Source organism: Crocuta crocuta, unplaced genomic scaffold (genome assembly GCF_008692635.1).
Source record: "Crocuta crocuta isolate KB4526 unplaced genomic scaffold, BGI_CrCroc_1.0 scaffold154, whole genome shotgun sequence".
Taxonomy (NCBI): Eukaryota; Metazoa; Chordata; class Mammalia; order Carnivora; family Hyaenidae; genus Crocuta; species Crocuta crocuta.
Genome location: NW_027530545.1, coordinates 3,677,458 through 3,694,017, shown reverse-complemented (window position 1 = coordinate 3,694,017; position 16,560 = coordinate 3,677,458). Strand labels below are relative to the sequence as shown.

General features: G+C 42.6%; 1 protein-coding gene across 1 annotated transcript in view; it reads right to left on the bottom strand.

Annotated features, from left to right (window-relative positions):
- Positions 1–16,560, bottom strand: part of CACNB4 (calcium voltage-gated channel auxiliary subunit beta 4) — a 235,245-nt gene that overhangs the window by 218,510 nt on the left and 175 nt on the right. The window contains exon 2 of the mRNA XM_077767831.1: positions 16,359–16,442. Within this exon, the coding sequence (XP_077623957.1) occupies positions 16,359–16,442 (84 nt within the window). The remainder of the gene's footprint in view (positions 1–16,358; positions 16,443–16,560) is intronic.

Genomic DNA, 16,560 nt, shown 5'->3' with positions numbered 1-16,560 from the left:
GAGAAAGGAAACAGTCCAGTGCACCAGCTCACCCAGGCAACTTGAACACATGAGGTCTGTTACAAAAGTATCTACCAAAGTCTACTTATTAAATAGTTAATGTCACTTAAAAACAGAAATACCTGCCTTATTTATTGGAAAATGGGAACCCACGATGAAAGATGAATGCTAAACATCAGACCTCTGAGAATCTAGGGATACGCAGGAAAGTCAATATCGAAAGGCCCTAATGCAGTGTTCTCAAATGATATAAATCAATCTTGCGGTTCCACTCGCCTTCAGCGAAGTTTCAGTATGGCAACTTTTGTTATTTTTTTATTGTAGACTGAAAGCCCCATTAGCTACTTGCTCTTCCTGATGGCTGTAATAATCATAGCAGCAGGAGCTACACTACTTCTCCGCCGATTTCCTCTTAATAGCCTCCAAGATGCACATCTGAGAGCCATCTTACCACATTACACAAATACTTCATTCTTGACAAGCCACTCTATTCTGGACATATCCTTTCATACTGTATGCATATGTGGGAAAGAGTTAGAAAATCCAGCTCTATCCCAAATTATCTTTCTTCTTGTAAGCATCTCCACATTTTCTCTTTGTTACAATCTAAATAGGATATCCTCTTCTAATACTTTCAATAATACTTGATATTGAACAACCCCATGTTTTATGAGCTCAACTCAGCAGCTAAGTGACATAGAATTGTCCCAAAATCAACAGAATACAGTGTCTTCTACCAAGACAGGAGTTGACTACACACACCTGCAGACACAGACATAAAATTCTATAATACTAGTGCTTGAAGGAACCTCAGAGGTCACTAGCCCTGGCCACTTAAACCCCCATTTTGCAAACAGAAAAACGGAGGTCCTGAGAAATATTAATGCAGAAGGCATTCCTGTATATATATATGGTATCCCAGAAATTCATTGTTTAGTCAGTTATTGAATCTTGGTGCCAGTTTATTTTTATTTTTTTTAAGGTTTATTTATTTTTGAGAGAGAGCATTAGCAAGAGAGGGTCAGAGAGACAGGGAGACACAGAATATGAAGCAGGCTCCAGGTTCTGAGCTGTCATCACAGACCTCAATGCAGGGTTTGAACCCATGAACCATGAGATCATGACCTGAGCCAAAGTCGGCCACTTAACAAACTGAGCCACCCAGACACCCGTGAAACACGTGCATTTTTTTTTTTTTTCATTAAGAAACAATGTTACAGGGCTCCTGGGTGGCTCAGTCAGTTAAGCATCTGACTTGGACTCAGGTAATGATCTCAGGGTTCGTGAGTGCAAGCCCCACATCAGGTAAGCTTGAGCCCCGCTTCTCTCCCTCTCTCTGCCCCTCATGGGATTCTCTTTCTGCCTCTTTCTCTGCCCTTGCTCACTTGCACCCTCTCTCTCTCTCAAAAAGGAGGGAAGAAGGGAGGGAGGGAGGCAGGGAGGGAGGAAGAATGTTACAACAGAAAGTCAGACTCAGAGATGAGTCTACAAAGCTACACTTAGGATAACTGTTGGTAAAGGTAACACAACAATGCAGACATACATAAAGTCACTCGACTGTACACTGAAAAATGGTTAAGATGTAAATTTCATCTTATTTGTATTCTACAATTTAAAAAAATTCCAATTTAATCCATGACATGATTAAAACATGAGGTAAGAAGAGGAAGGAGGAGCAGGAGAAGGAAGGAATTCTGATTCTTTTCCTGGGTTCACATGAAAGTCCTTCCTTGAGTAAACATCTGGCTAATTGCTTTTGTAACACCCATTTTCCTCTCCATCTGCCACTAGCCCCCAAAATACCCATAGGGAACTGGTCTTCCCATTCTCAGCCATGATGGGGTGACCCCAATCTCATGCCCTGACTACTGATGTCAGGCACTCCCCTACCCCAATGTTGGTACATGCACTGTTTCAGGCCAATAAGATTCAAGAAATGTGTGTGTGGACGCGGATGTGTGTATGGGGTGTGGTGTGTTTCAGGGGAGAGTAGTACTTCTGAAAAAACAACCAAACAAAAAAACTTATGCTGGAGCTATCATAAGAAAGGCTATCTGCTCCTCTGAACAGGGCGGTGGACAAATGGGGGATCCTGAACCACTGTGGTCTATCGCTACCGCCATGACAGGGGCAAAACCGAGGCCCAGGCCAGCACACAGAGTGAGCACAGAAGAGCATGCAGTGTTGAATGAACTGCACAGAAAAGGAGCAGAAGCCCTGATGAAGTCATGAACTTCTAGAACAAACCACAAACATGAAGCCAGTCAGACCTACCCCTGGACTTTTAACCTGCATGAGCCAGTAAGTCTCTATTTTGCCTTAGCCGATTTGTGCGGAGTTCCTGCTTATTTGCAACTGAAAATTCCTAACAGACAGAGTTCCAGAACAAAGCGTAAAATGGACCACGTTGGATCCTCACTCACTTCCCTTTCTGAAACTATCTCCCACCGGTCACTGTCCTTCTCCTCAAGTGCCCAGACCTCCTGCTATCCAAAGGTTTCCACTCTGATACCCCACCCAAGCCTGCACTAGCTCACAAAGTAAGTCAGCCTCCAATATCATCTTCCCTTTCCTCTTCCTTTTTTTTTTTCACTTCCAAAATATAAATTCATAAAACAAAAATAAAGAAAACTACATAAATTATGAGTATGATGTAGCAGAAGCTAAAAAGGGATTCAGGGGCACCTGGGTGGCTTAGCTGTTTGGGCGTCCGACTTTGGTTCAGTCATGATCTCACAGTTTGTGAGTTCAAGCCGTGCGTCAGGCTCTGGATTCTGTGCCTTCCTCTCTCTCTTCTCCTCCCCAGCTCATTCTCTGGCTCTCTCTCTCTCTCTTTCAAAAATAAATAAACATTAAAAAAAGAGCGGGGTGGGGTGCACTGAGTGGCTCAGTTGAGTAAGCATCCCACTTCAACTCAGGTCATGATCTCGCAGTTCATGAGTTCAAGCCCATGTCGGGCTCTGTGCTGGCAGCTCAGAGCCTGAATCTGCTTGGGATTCTGTGACTCCCTCTCTCTCTGCCCCTCCAATGCTCACAATGTTTCTGTCGGTCTCTCAAAAAATTAATAAACATTTAAAAAAAATTTTTAAAGGGACTCAAAGTTTGTCTGTATCCACATCACAATTTGTACAAGTCAACATGCATGAGAGTTGCTGATAAGAACAAGTCTTACGTCCCTTCCCAGGGAAGAGGCAGAATAATGCCTGTTCCCCAGTGTGACCCTACAGAGAGATGCAGGCCAAAAATACAAAGCTGGCTTTACAAGGGAATCTCTGACATGCAGGGCACAGGAAGTGCTGCTTGAGTGCCCAGGGGACAGAGTGTGACCCAGAGTTGAGGACGTCTGGAACACAGCTTGTCCTGGGAGCCTGAAGAGCATGGTGCCATTTGTTACCTTCCAGGTTTTGCCTGAGAAGCAGCATCCTAGTTGGCAGAAAGCAATGTTCCCACAGACTGAGGCAGAGCAACTGCAGCACAAGAAGCCTTCCTCAGAGGCTGTGGCAGCAGACATCACGAGGGACAGAGTTGTGAGCACCCTGTATGAGACCCACAGGAAAAATGGACAAGATAGTAGGAGGCAGGTGTTAAGGTTCTGTGTCTGCCTCCAGGTAGGAAAGGTGAACAAGTAAAATGTGGATTATTAATGTTGCTACTCTACAACCTCTCCTGCTCCTCCTTCCTCTTTCCCACAAGATTGGTAAGTGACAATGTCCACGGATGGAGACCCGAAGGCTGGTGGGGCATGCGGACATCCAGGTTACACAAGAATTTAATAGGTGAAGAGTCAAAACAGAATACCAGAGAAGATCTGGAGCCATATTAACAGAGTTTAATGGAAGAGAAGGTTCTAGAGGGGGTTGACAGATGCTAAGATCATCATAAGGTGGAAATGATGAGACTTTCCTCAAGGAGAAGGAATGGCATGACTGAGTGGGTGGAGGTGAGAGAGCAGGAGCTGAGTCCAGGTCTGGCTGCGTGTGCTTATAGCAGGGCCACAGGGGGCAAGTTTGGACGGGAAAGGAAGGGGAGGAGACTGTGAGAAAGGACAATCGGACTCAGGGAGACTGGGCTCTACATTGGGTCTGCTTTGTTGTGGTGGACTTTTTAAGGACGGTAAAATGAGTGTGCCTGCAAACAGTAAGTCAAACTACAGTACTGTATGAATGACTGGAGCCGCTTAAGACTCCTGGGAACAAGTATATTTTTCAAACAGTCTGCTCGTTTGATGCCACTAGGCCAAATCATAGTGAAGCTGCTTGGACTTCAGTCAGGAAGGAAGAAGAAAAGCATTCGGTCGTGTGAAAACAGGTATCCTACAACAGACACCACCCCGCACAGGCCCCCGCCCAGCCCTCGCTTCCCAATTCCAGCAGTCAGTTTCCAGGGCACTTCCCGTTCTGGGCGGTTGCTTCCTGGTTCTTCTCAACTGCAGGAGCCACAGCTTCGCGAAGCACTTAGAAGTCTGTTTTCCTTGCCACCTGTGCTTTTAACAAGGCCACAGAGGGGCGCCTGCGTGGCTCAGTCGGTTAAGCATCTGACTTCGGTTCAGGTCATGATCGCATGGTTCGTGGGTTCAAGCCCCATGTCGGGCTCTGTGCTGACAGCTAGCTCAGAGCCTGGAGCCTGCTTCAGATTCTGTATCTCTCTCTCTCTGACCCTCTCCTGCTCATGCTGCCTCTCTCTCTCAGAAATAAATAAAAAATAAAAAGCAAGGCCACAGACATGGTGGGAGGCCTCTCCAGCTGGATGTTTTTAACTCGTTTATAAGTTGGATATATTTAGGTTTTGCCTGCTTACACTTTTTAAATAACCCACATATCCACTAAAAAAAATAAAACTAGTGAATGCACTTAATGCCACTGAATTATACATTTAAGATTAGCTAAAATTTCCTGTTATGTATATTTTACCACAATAAAAAAATAAACATAATTTTTTAAAAACTCAATGTCCTTTTTTTTTTAAACTAGTACTTTTTACTCTTCTTATGTAGAAATAGTAAACAAAATACTTGGACTATGAAATTAGCATTTTATTGGGTTAGTATAAAAATAGCAATACTAATAAGAACACCCCTATAAGGTACAATTACTCTTAGAATGTATTTTTGACATCATTTTTGCAAAGATATTATTTGGTTTAATTTTCATTTTATAGGATCAAAAACAGTATTTATATTATATTAAAGTAAATGAATATGGGGGCACCTGGGTGGTTTAGTAGGTTAAGCAACCGACTTTGGCTCAGGTCATGATCTCACTGTTCATGTGTTTGAGCCCCGCATCAGGGTGTATGCTGACAGCTCAGAGCCAGAGCCTGCTTTGGATTCTGTGTCTCCCTTTCTCTCTGCCCCTCCCCCACTCACACTCTGCCTGTCTCTCTCTCAAGAATAAATAAACATTAAGAAAAAATTTTTTAAATGAAGTACATGAATATGACAACCAATGCCAAATGAAAAACTGAGTCTTCCCTACCAGAAGGTCTCCCTATAGTACGGAGACCAAAAGAATAAAAAAAAAAAAAAAATAGTCCCCAAACTAAATCACCCCTAAAGCTTTCTGAAATTAGCAGAGAATATTTGCAACTGACCTATTTCTCTCCCACACAACTGTGTTGATAATTGACTTTGGTCCCCCAGGGAAGTGCTCAAATATAATTGAGCAGCACCTGCCACAGAAAGAGTACAGTTTTATGTACCCAATAATTCCCATAAATATTGTACTTAGCTCAGGACTGGAGCACTCTGCTTTTTCCTTAATTGTATCTCACAAGGAATAAATATTATAATTACCAGAGCTGAGTTATTATGAACATCTAGATAAATTTTGAAAGTATTTTGGATTCTAAGTATCGAAGACATTTCTATTACAAAAAATTATTGAAAATGATGGCAATAACTACTTATATTGCTCACTTTTTTAATCCTAGTGATCTCGTCCTATTATGTAAATTCCCTTCTATAGATGACAGTCACTCAGTTTTGTTCAATCCTGATGACAAGGAGGCCAAGGTCAGGGATTTGATTTCCACACAGGTCAAATAGTTTTGCTCTTGACAAATTCAGCTCTATGATCTGAGACCGTAGTTCACAATAAATATAAATATGAATATCCCCATTCAACATCATGACTTGAAAAGCTCTCTGGAACATAAACTTAAAGGAAAGGCAGGTCCCTTTACACATGTGAGCCAACATCTGCACATTTAGACCAGGGGCTGTAACCAGAAACCCTCAGGCTGGTGTAGAGAATATGTTAATTTAAAAAAAAAAAGCCAATCACAAAATACCACATTTTCTTAAATGATTCCAATTGTATGAAATATTCAGAATTGGTAAATCTATTGACATAGAGACTAACAGATCAGTCATTGCCTAGGCATGGGGAGGAACATGGAAAATGACTGATAAGGTTTCTTTTGGGGGTGATGAAAATGCCCTAAAGTTAGATTATGTTGATAACAGAAGACAGCCTCTGAATTCCTGTAAGAATCACTTCCCCCTCTCTGTTCCACACATACGCACTGAGGCCAGCAAAGAAATCACGCCTTCAGAGCATTCTAACAACAATGATTGTTTTACCCACCTGTTTGATTTGGAAACATCAGCATGAGTTGTTGACATTGGCACTGGGCCATTCAAGAAGAAAGTAGAAGGCTACGATAAATTCATCTACATAAGCTACTATGAATTTCCATTGCTGCCGGTCTTTCCAGTACTAAAAAAGAAATTGCAAACAAATTTCTCCTAAGGAGTTTAAAAATAGTATTATACTATTTGGACACAGTGAGCACTACAAAAATTCACCACTTCCAGTGATTCTGACAACCCAGAAAAATGCAGATTCTTTTCAAGTTTATATTTACAAAATATTTCCTCTCCAAACTAAGACTATTGCTCCAGCTATTAAATTACAGCCCTCAAGAAAGATACCTGCACCAACAAAGAACATAAAACGAGAAATAACATAGGCCCTGTTTGTCATCCAAATGATTACAATGAAAGGATCAGACAGATTCAGTAGTTGTCGCATAAGCTGTACAGCCCCTATCAAATTAAGGCTTTCAGTGCATAAAGTACAAATGCTGGACATCATCCTTCAGAATCAAGTAATCACCTCTGCTCTGTGTATGTGGTAATAAGAAAGGACACATTCAAGAAAATAAGAAAGTTTGTAGACGGGCACATTTACTCCAGTTAAAATGAGAACTGTCTTCAAAGAATTTAAAAGCCAGCTCTATATTCAAGCTGGGTGTTGATAAAACATCAGCCTTTATTATTTCTTTTTTGTTCTTTAATGTTTATTTATTTATTTGGCGGGGGAGCGGCAGAGAGTGCGGGAGAGACAGAATCCCAAGCAGGTTCTGCACTTTCAGCCTGATGGTGGGCTCGAACTCACGAACTGTGAATCATGACCTGAGCTGAAATCAACAGTCCGATGCTTAACTGACTGAGCCCCGCGGCGCCCCAAGCCTTACCTATTTCTGAACGCAGGTTGCCATCGCACACTGCTTGTCATTATCGTTACCCGAAAGCCATAAAACTATTCCCTTAAAATGGAATAATTTAGCCTTTTCATTAATTTCAGCTTATATCTCTAGTCCTACCTCCATTCCCTGCCCCAGTTTACATGGTTAAATCCACATACAATTCCTGATGTGTTGTTCTGTAGTCAAGTTCATAACTTACTCTTCTAGAAGACAGAGTGTTGTATTCCACCTCAACGTTTTCTTGGTTCACAAAGAACAAGAGCATGTAACTCTGTGAAAGCAGGGCAATGCTCAGCCGCTCAAATCAGAATGCGGTTTTATAGGGGTTCTTTGTGTATAACAGAGGAGCTCCTCTTGAGACTTCCCCCCATTGGCTGTATTCTCACCCAGAGAGGGATTATAGAGTGTGTGACTGGGATGGTTACGGAAGCGATCTACACCATTCCACAGAGGCAGTGTCAGTGCAACGTCCTGGATCCAAAGGGAGTGAAGAGGATCCAGGTGCTCTGCGCCTCTGTCAGGCACACCGTGCGGAAGGACAAACTCAGAGGATCAGTGTGTCTGAGGTCTGTAACCCACTCCCGGTGCACACACTCCTGCCGGGAAGGAAGCTCCCGGCAGAGGTGTGAGTGGCGCAGAACGCGGCGCTGTTCTAGGAAACATTCTGCTCCAAGATGTTGCCTTGAAAACAGCATGCGGATGCCGAACACAGAGAGCAGAATGGGGCCCGAGCGCCCCTCTGGGCACATGCCTTCACATATTTCCTAGGGTCTTCAGGGAATCTGAGCAAAATGCAAGCATGCTCGCCCTGGTTAGTAGCCTGAGCTGCAGAAAGGAGACCTAGAAATGGCCAGACTGGGAGGCAGATGAGGAGACTGGATAATGCTACAACATCAGCCAGAAAAGATGGGTCAGAACTAGACTGGCTGCGTCCAGCTACCACCACTGAGATTGCAGGCTCACCAGAAGGAGGGGGACTGATTTCTACAACTGGCCACACCACATGGTTTGACTAAACCACATTCTCTTTATTCTGCCCTCGATGAAAGAGGAGGCTCTGCTCCTTAACACCTACAGACGATACTATCTGAGGCACCAGTGGAGTAATTAAAGGACAGCGGGCACAGGAAAACTGAGGTTATTGACAACTTAAGGGTCCACACAGCATCCTGTAACTTTCTGGAAAGATTAATATTTCAATCAAAATTTATCTAAGGTTCAATAAAATCTTACCATCCTAAAGTGAAGAATAAATAGTTCTTTATTCTACAAAAATGAGATTTAGGGAACTCCTTGTGCCAAGAACAGGGACTAAGAGAAAAACACAAGTGACTGGTTAACAGGTTAGTTGTCCCGTAATTTTTCAATAAGGAGTTTCATAAATTCAGTTCCATTCATTCAAGCCCAGGAGCAAGAACAAAGGACAGCTTGCCGGAGAGGCAGAGTTCTTTCTTGGTCTACCAGGTCTCAATTTGGGAAGATGCATTCCAGATAAAATTCACACTTTTCCCTGAGGTTCATCTTAACTGTATTATCCCATTTAGCTGGAAGTTCTACTCCCAGAGCGAGTAAAAACTTCCACTTCTGCTAATGAGAACGACTCATTATTGTCTTCAATGCAGCTAAAATATAATAACGGCTGTGCCGGTCCTGGCCAGTCTCCCTCAGAGTCATTCTCCCCTGTCCTGCGCTGCTTTCTCTCGCAGGAGGGCCAAGGTCTGCAGGCTGCTTCGAGGCTCCCAGGTCAGCGGGCTTGCCGCCGGGCTCAGCCAAGGGCAGGTACCCCAGGAGAAGGGGGAGACTGAGTATTCCTCCTCTTTCTCTCCCCTCAAGTGGCTTCTTTAGCAGAAGCGATGTCTACGTCTCCTCTGTATGTGTGTCTCTCTCTCTTTTAGCGGAGGTATAATTGACAAACAATACTGTATTCGTTTTAGGTGTACAACATAACAATTCACTATTTCTATATATTGTGAAAGGATCACAAATCTAATTAATATCCATCACCATACATAGTTATACATTTGTTTTCTTGTAATGAGAACTTTCAAGATCTACTCTCTAAGCAACTTGCAAATATGCAATAAGATATTATTAATTACACTCACCATGCTGTATATTACATCCCTCATTACTCACTTAGTTCATAACTTAAAGTTTGTACCTTTTGACCCCTTCACCCATTCCGCCCATACCCCCACCCCTGCCTCTGGCAACCATCAGTCTGTTCTCTGTATACATTCAGTTTTTATTTTTGTTTTTTTTGGTTGGGAAGCTTTTTAGATTCCACATACAAGTGAGATCATACAGTATTTGTCTTATTATTCGACGTCTTTCACTTAGTATAATGCCTTTAAGGTCCATCCATATTATCACAAAAAGCAAGATTTCATTCTTTTTTTATGGCTGAGTAATATTCCACTGTATATCTACACACCACAACTTTCTTATGCATTCATCCATCAATGAACACTTAGTTGTTTCCATGCCTTGGCTATTGTAAACACTGGCTGCAATGTACATGGGGGTGCATATACCTTTTCAAGTTTGTGTTTTCATTTTCTTCAGATAAATACCCAGAAGTGGCATTGTTAGATCATATGGTATCGTAATTTTAATTTTTTGAGGAGTCTCCATACTGTCTTCCACAGTAGCTGCACTAATTTACATTCCCACCAACAGGGCACAAAGCCTCCCTTTTCTCTACATCCTCAACCAACATTGTTGGTGTCTTCGTGTTCTTGATCGTAGTCATCCTAACAAGCATGAGGCAATGTCCTCTGGCTCTTGCTCCTATAAAACAGTACCCCAGTGACTACAGCATCTACCAGGTGATTCTGGCCCCTGGGCTCCAGTAACAGTTTCCTCTCCTTGTCCTGATAGCCTGGAGGTGACAGCGGCTTCCTACTGTTGCTAACCTTGAAGGTTAACTTCCAACCCCTCCGGCTGCCCATTTAACCATGCCTCTACATTCAAGTCCCTCAGTTGCAAAATCACAAGTAGTTTTATTTCCTGGTTAGCACTGGCAAATGCAATGACTACTAATCAAACAAACCAACCACCATGAACCGTGCAAACAAAAATTCCATCTCATGATAAATCTGGGGGAAAAACTGCAGTCTCGAGATTCTCCGGTGGTTGCTTTGTTCCTCACAAGTAACCATATAAAGTAAGAATATTTCTAGGATCTAAGAGAAATAAGCTCCATATGTCCTTTCGTGTGTCCACATCTCTGTGTTTGTATGTCTCTCCTGATTATTCAGGGATGAAGTGTATTGTGGTGGAAAAACCGGAGGATCTGAGTAAGGTCCCCCATCTCCGTTCTACAACTACTGATGTGATGTCGGTACAGCCTTTATGCCCTTGAGTCTCTGGTTTATTCATCTGTCAATGAGGAACTGAAGTATGTTCCCTCTGCAATGTCTTCCTGTTCTAAAATCTTGTGATTCTCAGTTTTAGATAAATTTTGCATATATGCATGTCTCTAGGCATATGACTATTCTTAGAGCTACGCACAAACCATATACCTTCTGTTGATGAATTTGCATTTTATTGGAGAAATGTGTCTCCAAATTATAACCCAGAGAAGTTTTTGTCAGCTTGCTTTATTATAGTATCAACTTAGTAACTAAATATGTTTTAAATCTCTAAATACAGTGTGGGCTTACTGAATTATTATCATGATCATGTGTTTAGCATACCTAAAAAAAACCAAGGTTCTTTGATATACAGTAGATGTTCCAAAGATGGCTGCAGAAGTGTCTTCCATTCTACATGCTCTTTTGTAAGGTGACCTTGCTGTGCCCCATCAAAAGAGAGTCTAGTTCCTCTTCCTTTGAAACTGAGCTAGCCCTTCGTTTTGATTTAGAGATTGAAACAGAAGTAATGTCCTGTCACTTTCAATAGCAGGTTTTACAAAATCTGCAGCTTCATCCTTTGCTTCTTGGGATGCCCCTTCTTGAAACCTAGCCACCATGTTGTAAGGAAGTTCAAGCAATCATGCTGAGAGCCCAGGTGGAGGAAGGCTGAGCCCCCTGCCAAAACCTCTAGTTGAGCTCTCAGCCAGCCACCAACACCAACTGCCAACCACACATGTGAGGCTATTTTAGACCTTTCGGCCATGCCAGCACCCAGATAACACCACAAAGAACTAACTGGTCAGCACACTGAAATTTAAAAAAAGAAAAAAAAATTGTTGTTGCTTTAAGCCACTAAATTTGGGGAAGTTTTGTTAGGAAGCAATTTCTCCTCACCAAATAAAAAGTTTAATGTTAGAAAAGAACCCCATGCCTAAAATATATCAAGCTAGTCCTCATGTACCTCATCCATCTGCTCCTTCATTCATCCAAATAAATATTTATTGAACATCTACTATGCTAACTGCTGAGGATACAAAGGCAATCAAGTGCACCAAATGCAGATATGTCCCTGCCCCAGTGGTACTTATTATCTGGATGAGGGGACAGACATTAACAGAGAAATCTAATTACTGAGACATGGCAAAATGCACTGTGGGATGAGGTACATGGTGAAGGAACTGACATCATCAAAGAGATTAGAAAAAGCAGTGAAGATTAGAACGTGCTTGGCTGGCTCAGTTGGTTGAGTGACTGACTGACTCTTAATTTCGGCTCAGGTTGTGATCCCAGGATCATGGCATTGAACCCCACATCCAGCTCCACACTAAGCATGGAGCCTGCTTAAGATTCTCTCTCTGCCTCTGCCCCCTCCCCCATTTGCACTCTCTCTCTCTCTCTCAAACCTACCTCTGGCCCCTCCCCCTCTGGCTTACACCCTCTCTCTCAAAACAAAAAAATTAATAAATAAAATAAAAAATCATAAAAAGAGGTGAAGATTAAACTTAGGTCTCAAGGAAGATTAAAAATTAACTTGGCAGAACAGAGAATGAGAGCCCTCCACACAGAGGGCTCAGCATGTGCAAAGGGCCAACGGCAAAAAGGAAGGTGGTGTGTTCAAGATCCGTGTCCAAGACCGTGTTCAAGAGCTAAAACATAATGCTTCAAGATAAGGCTGGAAACTTGTAGGGGCCAGGCCTTATAGGACTTGCAGTACTCATAAGGGCAGCGTCAACAAGGAGAGGTCAATAGAACAATCACACTCACACTCTGATCAGATTTTCTCTTTGAACCCCAGGGAGGAGGAAACTGGGAGTAACCCGGTGAGAGTAACCTGGAGTACTCCATCACACCAACTCTTTGTGCAGTGACACCCAGGGTATTACAATATTCAGTGCACATGGGCATTTTGCCCACACCCTAATTCCTTGCTACATTTCACTGTGTTGTGTGTATACATCTATGTCTCCATAAGTAGATTATGAAATCCTTTGGGTACAGGGGCTCTGTCTTTTCATTCCTCTTCCATAGCATCGAGCACAGTGCTGGGCACATAGCAAATGTTTAATAAGTGCTTCCTAGGGGAGCCTGGGTGGCTCAATCAGTTAAGCGTCTGACTTCACCACAGGTCATGATCTCATAGTTCAGGCTCTGTGCTGACAACATAGAGCCTGGAGCCTGCTTCAGATTCTGTCTCCCTCTCTCCGCCCCTCCCCTACTTGCACTCTGTCTCTGTCTCTCAAAAATAAACATTGAAAAAATTTTTAATAAGTGCTTCCTAAAATTTTTAAACATGAATAAAGAACCCACTCAAAATGGCCTGTCAGAAGTGATCTCCTAGGAAAAATTCTACAGCCTCATTTGGAAAGCCATTTCAATGATAGCAACAGTCTTAACGAAGGCATGCTGTAAAATATCATTCCTTCCAGACTATAGCAATTCTTGAGTTTCATCCTAAATGAAAAAGGAGAACAGTCCATCACATTTCCAAAGAATGCCTCTGTGTACACTCTGAAGACCATTACTGGGTCACGATGAGCTCTCTCTATTCTTGTCGTGGCAAAATACTTAATCTTCTCATCTTTCCTCAAAGAAACCGTTTAGTCGTTCCCTGGATTCATTCCAAAATCTCCATCCCTCCTAGATTGTGGAGGCCAGCAATCCAGTAGCCCACCAAACAAGGTCACTGATGCGAGAGGGACTTTGAGAGCAGTCCTCACAGTAGAGGCAGGCTCTCTTTTCAGCTTGCTGGTTTTCAGGCCGACTCACATGTGTGCATGTGCATGTGTGCATGTACACACACAAACACTACAACTTTTTACCAGTTTGAAGAAGAGTTTGAAAATAATAATAATAAGGGGCACCTGGGTGGCTCAGTCGGTTAACCATCTGACTTCGGCTCAGGTCATGATCTTATGGTTGGTGATTTCAAGCCCCACGTCTGGCTCAGTCCGCAGCTTGGAACCTGGAGCCTGCTTTGGATTCTGTGTCTCCCTCTCTCTCTGCCCCTAACCTGCTCACAATCTCTTTCTCTCTCAAAAATAAATAAACATTTTTAAAAGTTTTTAAAAATAATAAAGAAAAAGTAAAGAATTAACGGTTTATTAGGTGACAATAAGATAAAATGTTTTATTTGCCAACTGTCCTCTGTGCTTCACCATCAGCCCCACCTGACCCATCTGATTCGACACGTCATTTTCTTTTTTAGTGAACACTTTCCCTCTCTAATTTTGTAAATAACATGACGCAAAAATGAGCAGCCCTATTTTCCTGGCATCCCCACTATCTTCTTCATGTGTGAAGGCATCACACAGACTGTGAAAGATCAAGAAATGCCATCACTCCAGTGTACCAAGAATTCAAAAACAATAAATCATTGGCCATTTTACAAATAATGAGGCTCTAATAATATAAACAGCTGTTGTGCTTTTTTAAAAAATACTTTTTTGGCACTCAGGTGAAAACTCTTCAATTTTATTTCAAAAAAAAAAAACATGGTTAAATTCCATTTGTGGTAACTTTTCATCCCTTGTCAAAGAAATAAAATCCCCGTTATTTTTATTGTTAGCCATTATAGAAATCTACATTATGCCATTTTTAAACAAGATCCTGTGTAGGATACTTACTGAACTGTAAGTGCTCACAAAAATTATGTATTATTTTGGCACAGAAAAGAAAAAAAAATGTATATATAATACAATTACAACTAACTTCTAAATTTAAATTAGACCATTTTATTAAATCAACAAATCCCAGTTTCACAAAGATTAATGAAATGTATTTGTTCTATACATCTGCACTGGTTGAAATTACTCCCAAAATTATTAGCATGCAATACTTTTCACATTTTTAAGACATACATAGCAACACACTTATCAAGAACTTATCCCCGCATTATTTCATTTATTGGGGTAAATTGAGGAAAGAATAAGAATATTAGAAAAAATGTCAATTGTTTTGTTTGTGGTTGGAAGACTAAAGCATTAGTGAAGTGATAGTGAAGATGAACTCAAAAGTTTTAGTCAAAACAGCTCGCAGAATACACTGCTGTGTAATTAGTATTTCTAAGAATTTACAACAATAAAACACCACCAAAAATAAAACACCACCTACAAAATAAGCATCAACAAGAACTCAGTCACATAAGTCAAAAATTTTTTAAAGATGAAGAACATCTTTGCTTTATCAAATACACAAATGATTTAAGCACTGCAAAGAGGCTAGAAGGCACTTTTAGAACAAATTCAGGATCCAAAATATATTTACGTTAAAAATGTAAATACTTGGTGCTCAGTGAATTAAAAACAGTAGTAGCAATTATCTGTTTGCAGAAAATGAATATCTGCATGATAATTTTTACCTAAATACACTTTATAAACCCTTTAGGAGAAGTCTGAGTCCAATTTTGAATCTAAATCCCATTTTTCATAGATAATCTGTTTAAATTGATGATAATCACTAAGAAAACATACTGCAGCTGCCATCATTGGTTAAAAACATATTACACAAGGCTCTGAGTGACCTAGAGGGAAAAGAACTTCCCAAGGTCACTCCAGCAGCCCACAGCAGAGCCTGGGATAAAGGCGTCTTGGGGCAGGACGAAGTATTCCTAAGCCACTCCGAAAGCACACACCTCCACAGTTTCCTTTCCAAAGAGAGATCAAGGTGACTCACTTTTGCATGATCTCGCTAGTACCCAGCAGCTGTGTAGAGACGGTTTCATTTACAGCACATGGGTAGTACGAAAATTAAGGACCGATCTCTACTGTGTCAAGGTGAAAGAGACCTAAGCATTCAGTGTAACCGGCGATCTTTAACACACAAAACGCCCACTAGAACTACACAGAAGGAAACAACTACTAAGAAAACAAACACGAAGTGTAGTACCACCCAGACCCCCGAACTGAGTGCGAACCTTCGCTTATTTCAATTTAACCAGATCTGGGCAGTCTTTTTTCCTTAGTTAAGTGAACCAAAGAATAGGTCCCAAGTGACACCAAACTTTCTTCTCAAAGTGTCTTTCATTTGGCCGGAGCTCGCAGATCTCTCCCAAGACCCACACTTAACAAGTTTTCAATAAACGGCAAATAGCAAAGACCCCTACCTGTCAGCCAAATTCAACCATGCGCCAGCCCCCTGGGTCTCTGGTTACTCAAAGTCAAGTACACCACTTGAAGACGTTACCACACACGGAAAAGTGCAACTAGAAATACTCTGTCTTAAATTCAATATCTCTGCCCTAAACCAGGCCCCCACCAACCCACATTCGAACGCACAAACTTCGAGAGCTATGCGGCGCCGCCTGGCTGGGAAGCCTTGGGTCGCAGGGGGATGCGGAAGCTGGACGCGGCGGGAGCACCGCGCACCGGCCAGAAAGGGGCGCAAAAAGCTTCGACCCGCGGCTCGCGCTCGGGGGAAGGGGGGTGGGGCGGCGCTCGGCTCCCGGACCCCGGAGCCCCGCGGGGGGCCTTCTCCCCAACTTGCCCCCCGCGTCGTCTCCCCGCGCCCGCCTCCTACCTGTCTGAGGATGAAGCTGGTCGAAGTGGTGCTGCCATCGGATCTTTTCAATCTGCTCCTCCGGGTCGTGGTGCCTCGGGCCACCTGGACTCGACACACGGGGCCAGAGAGAAGCCGGTGAGGACCGCAGCGGGGAGCCGGACGGCCACCCCGGACTAGAGTCCGGACCAGCTCCCCGGGGTCTCCCAGAGCCCGTACCCCA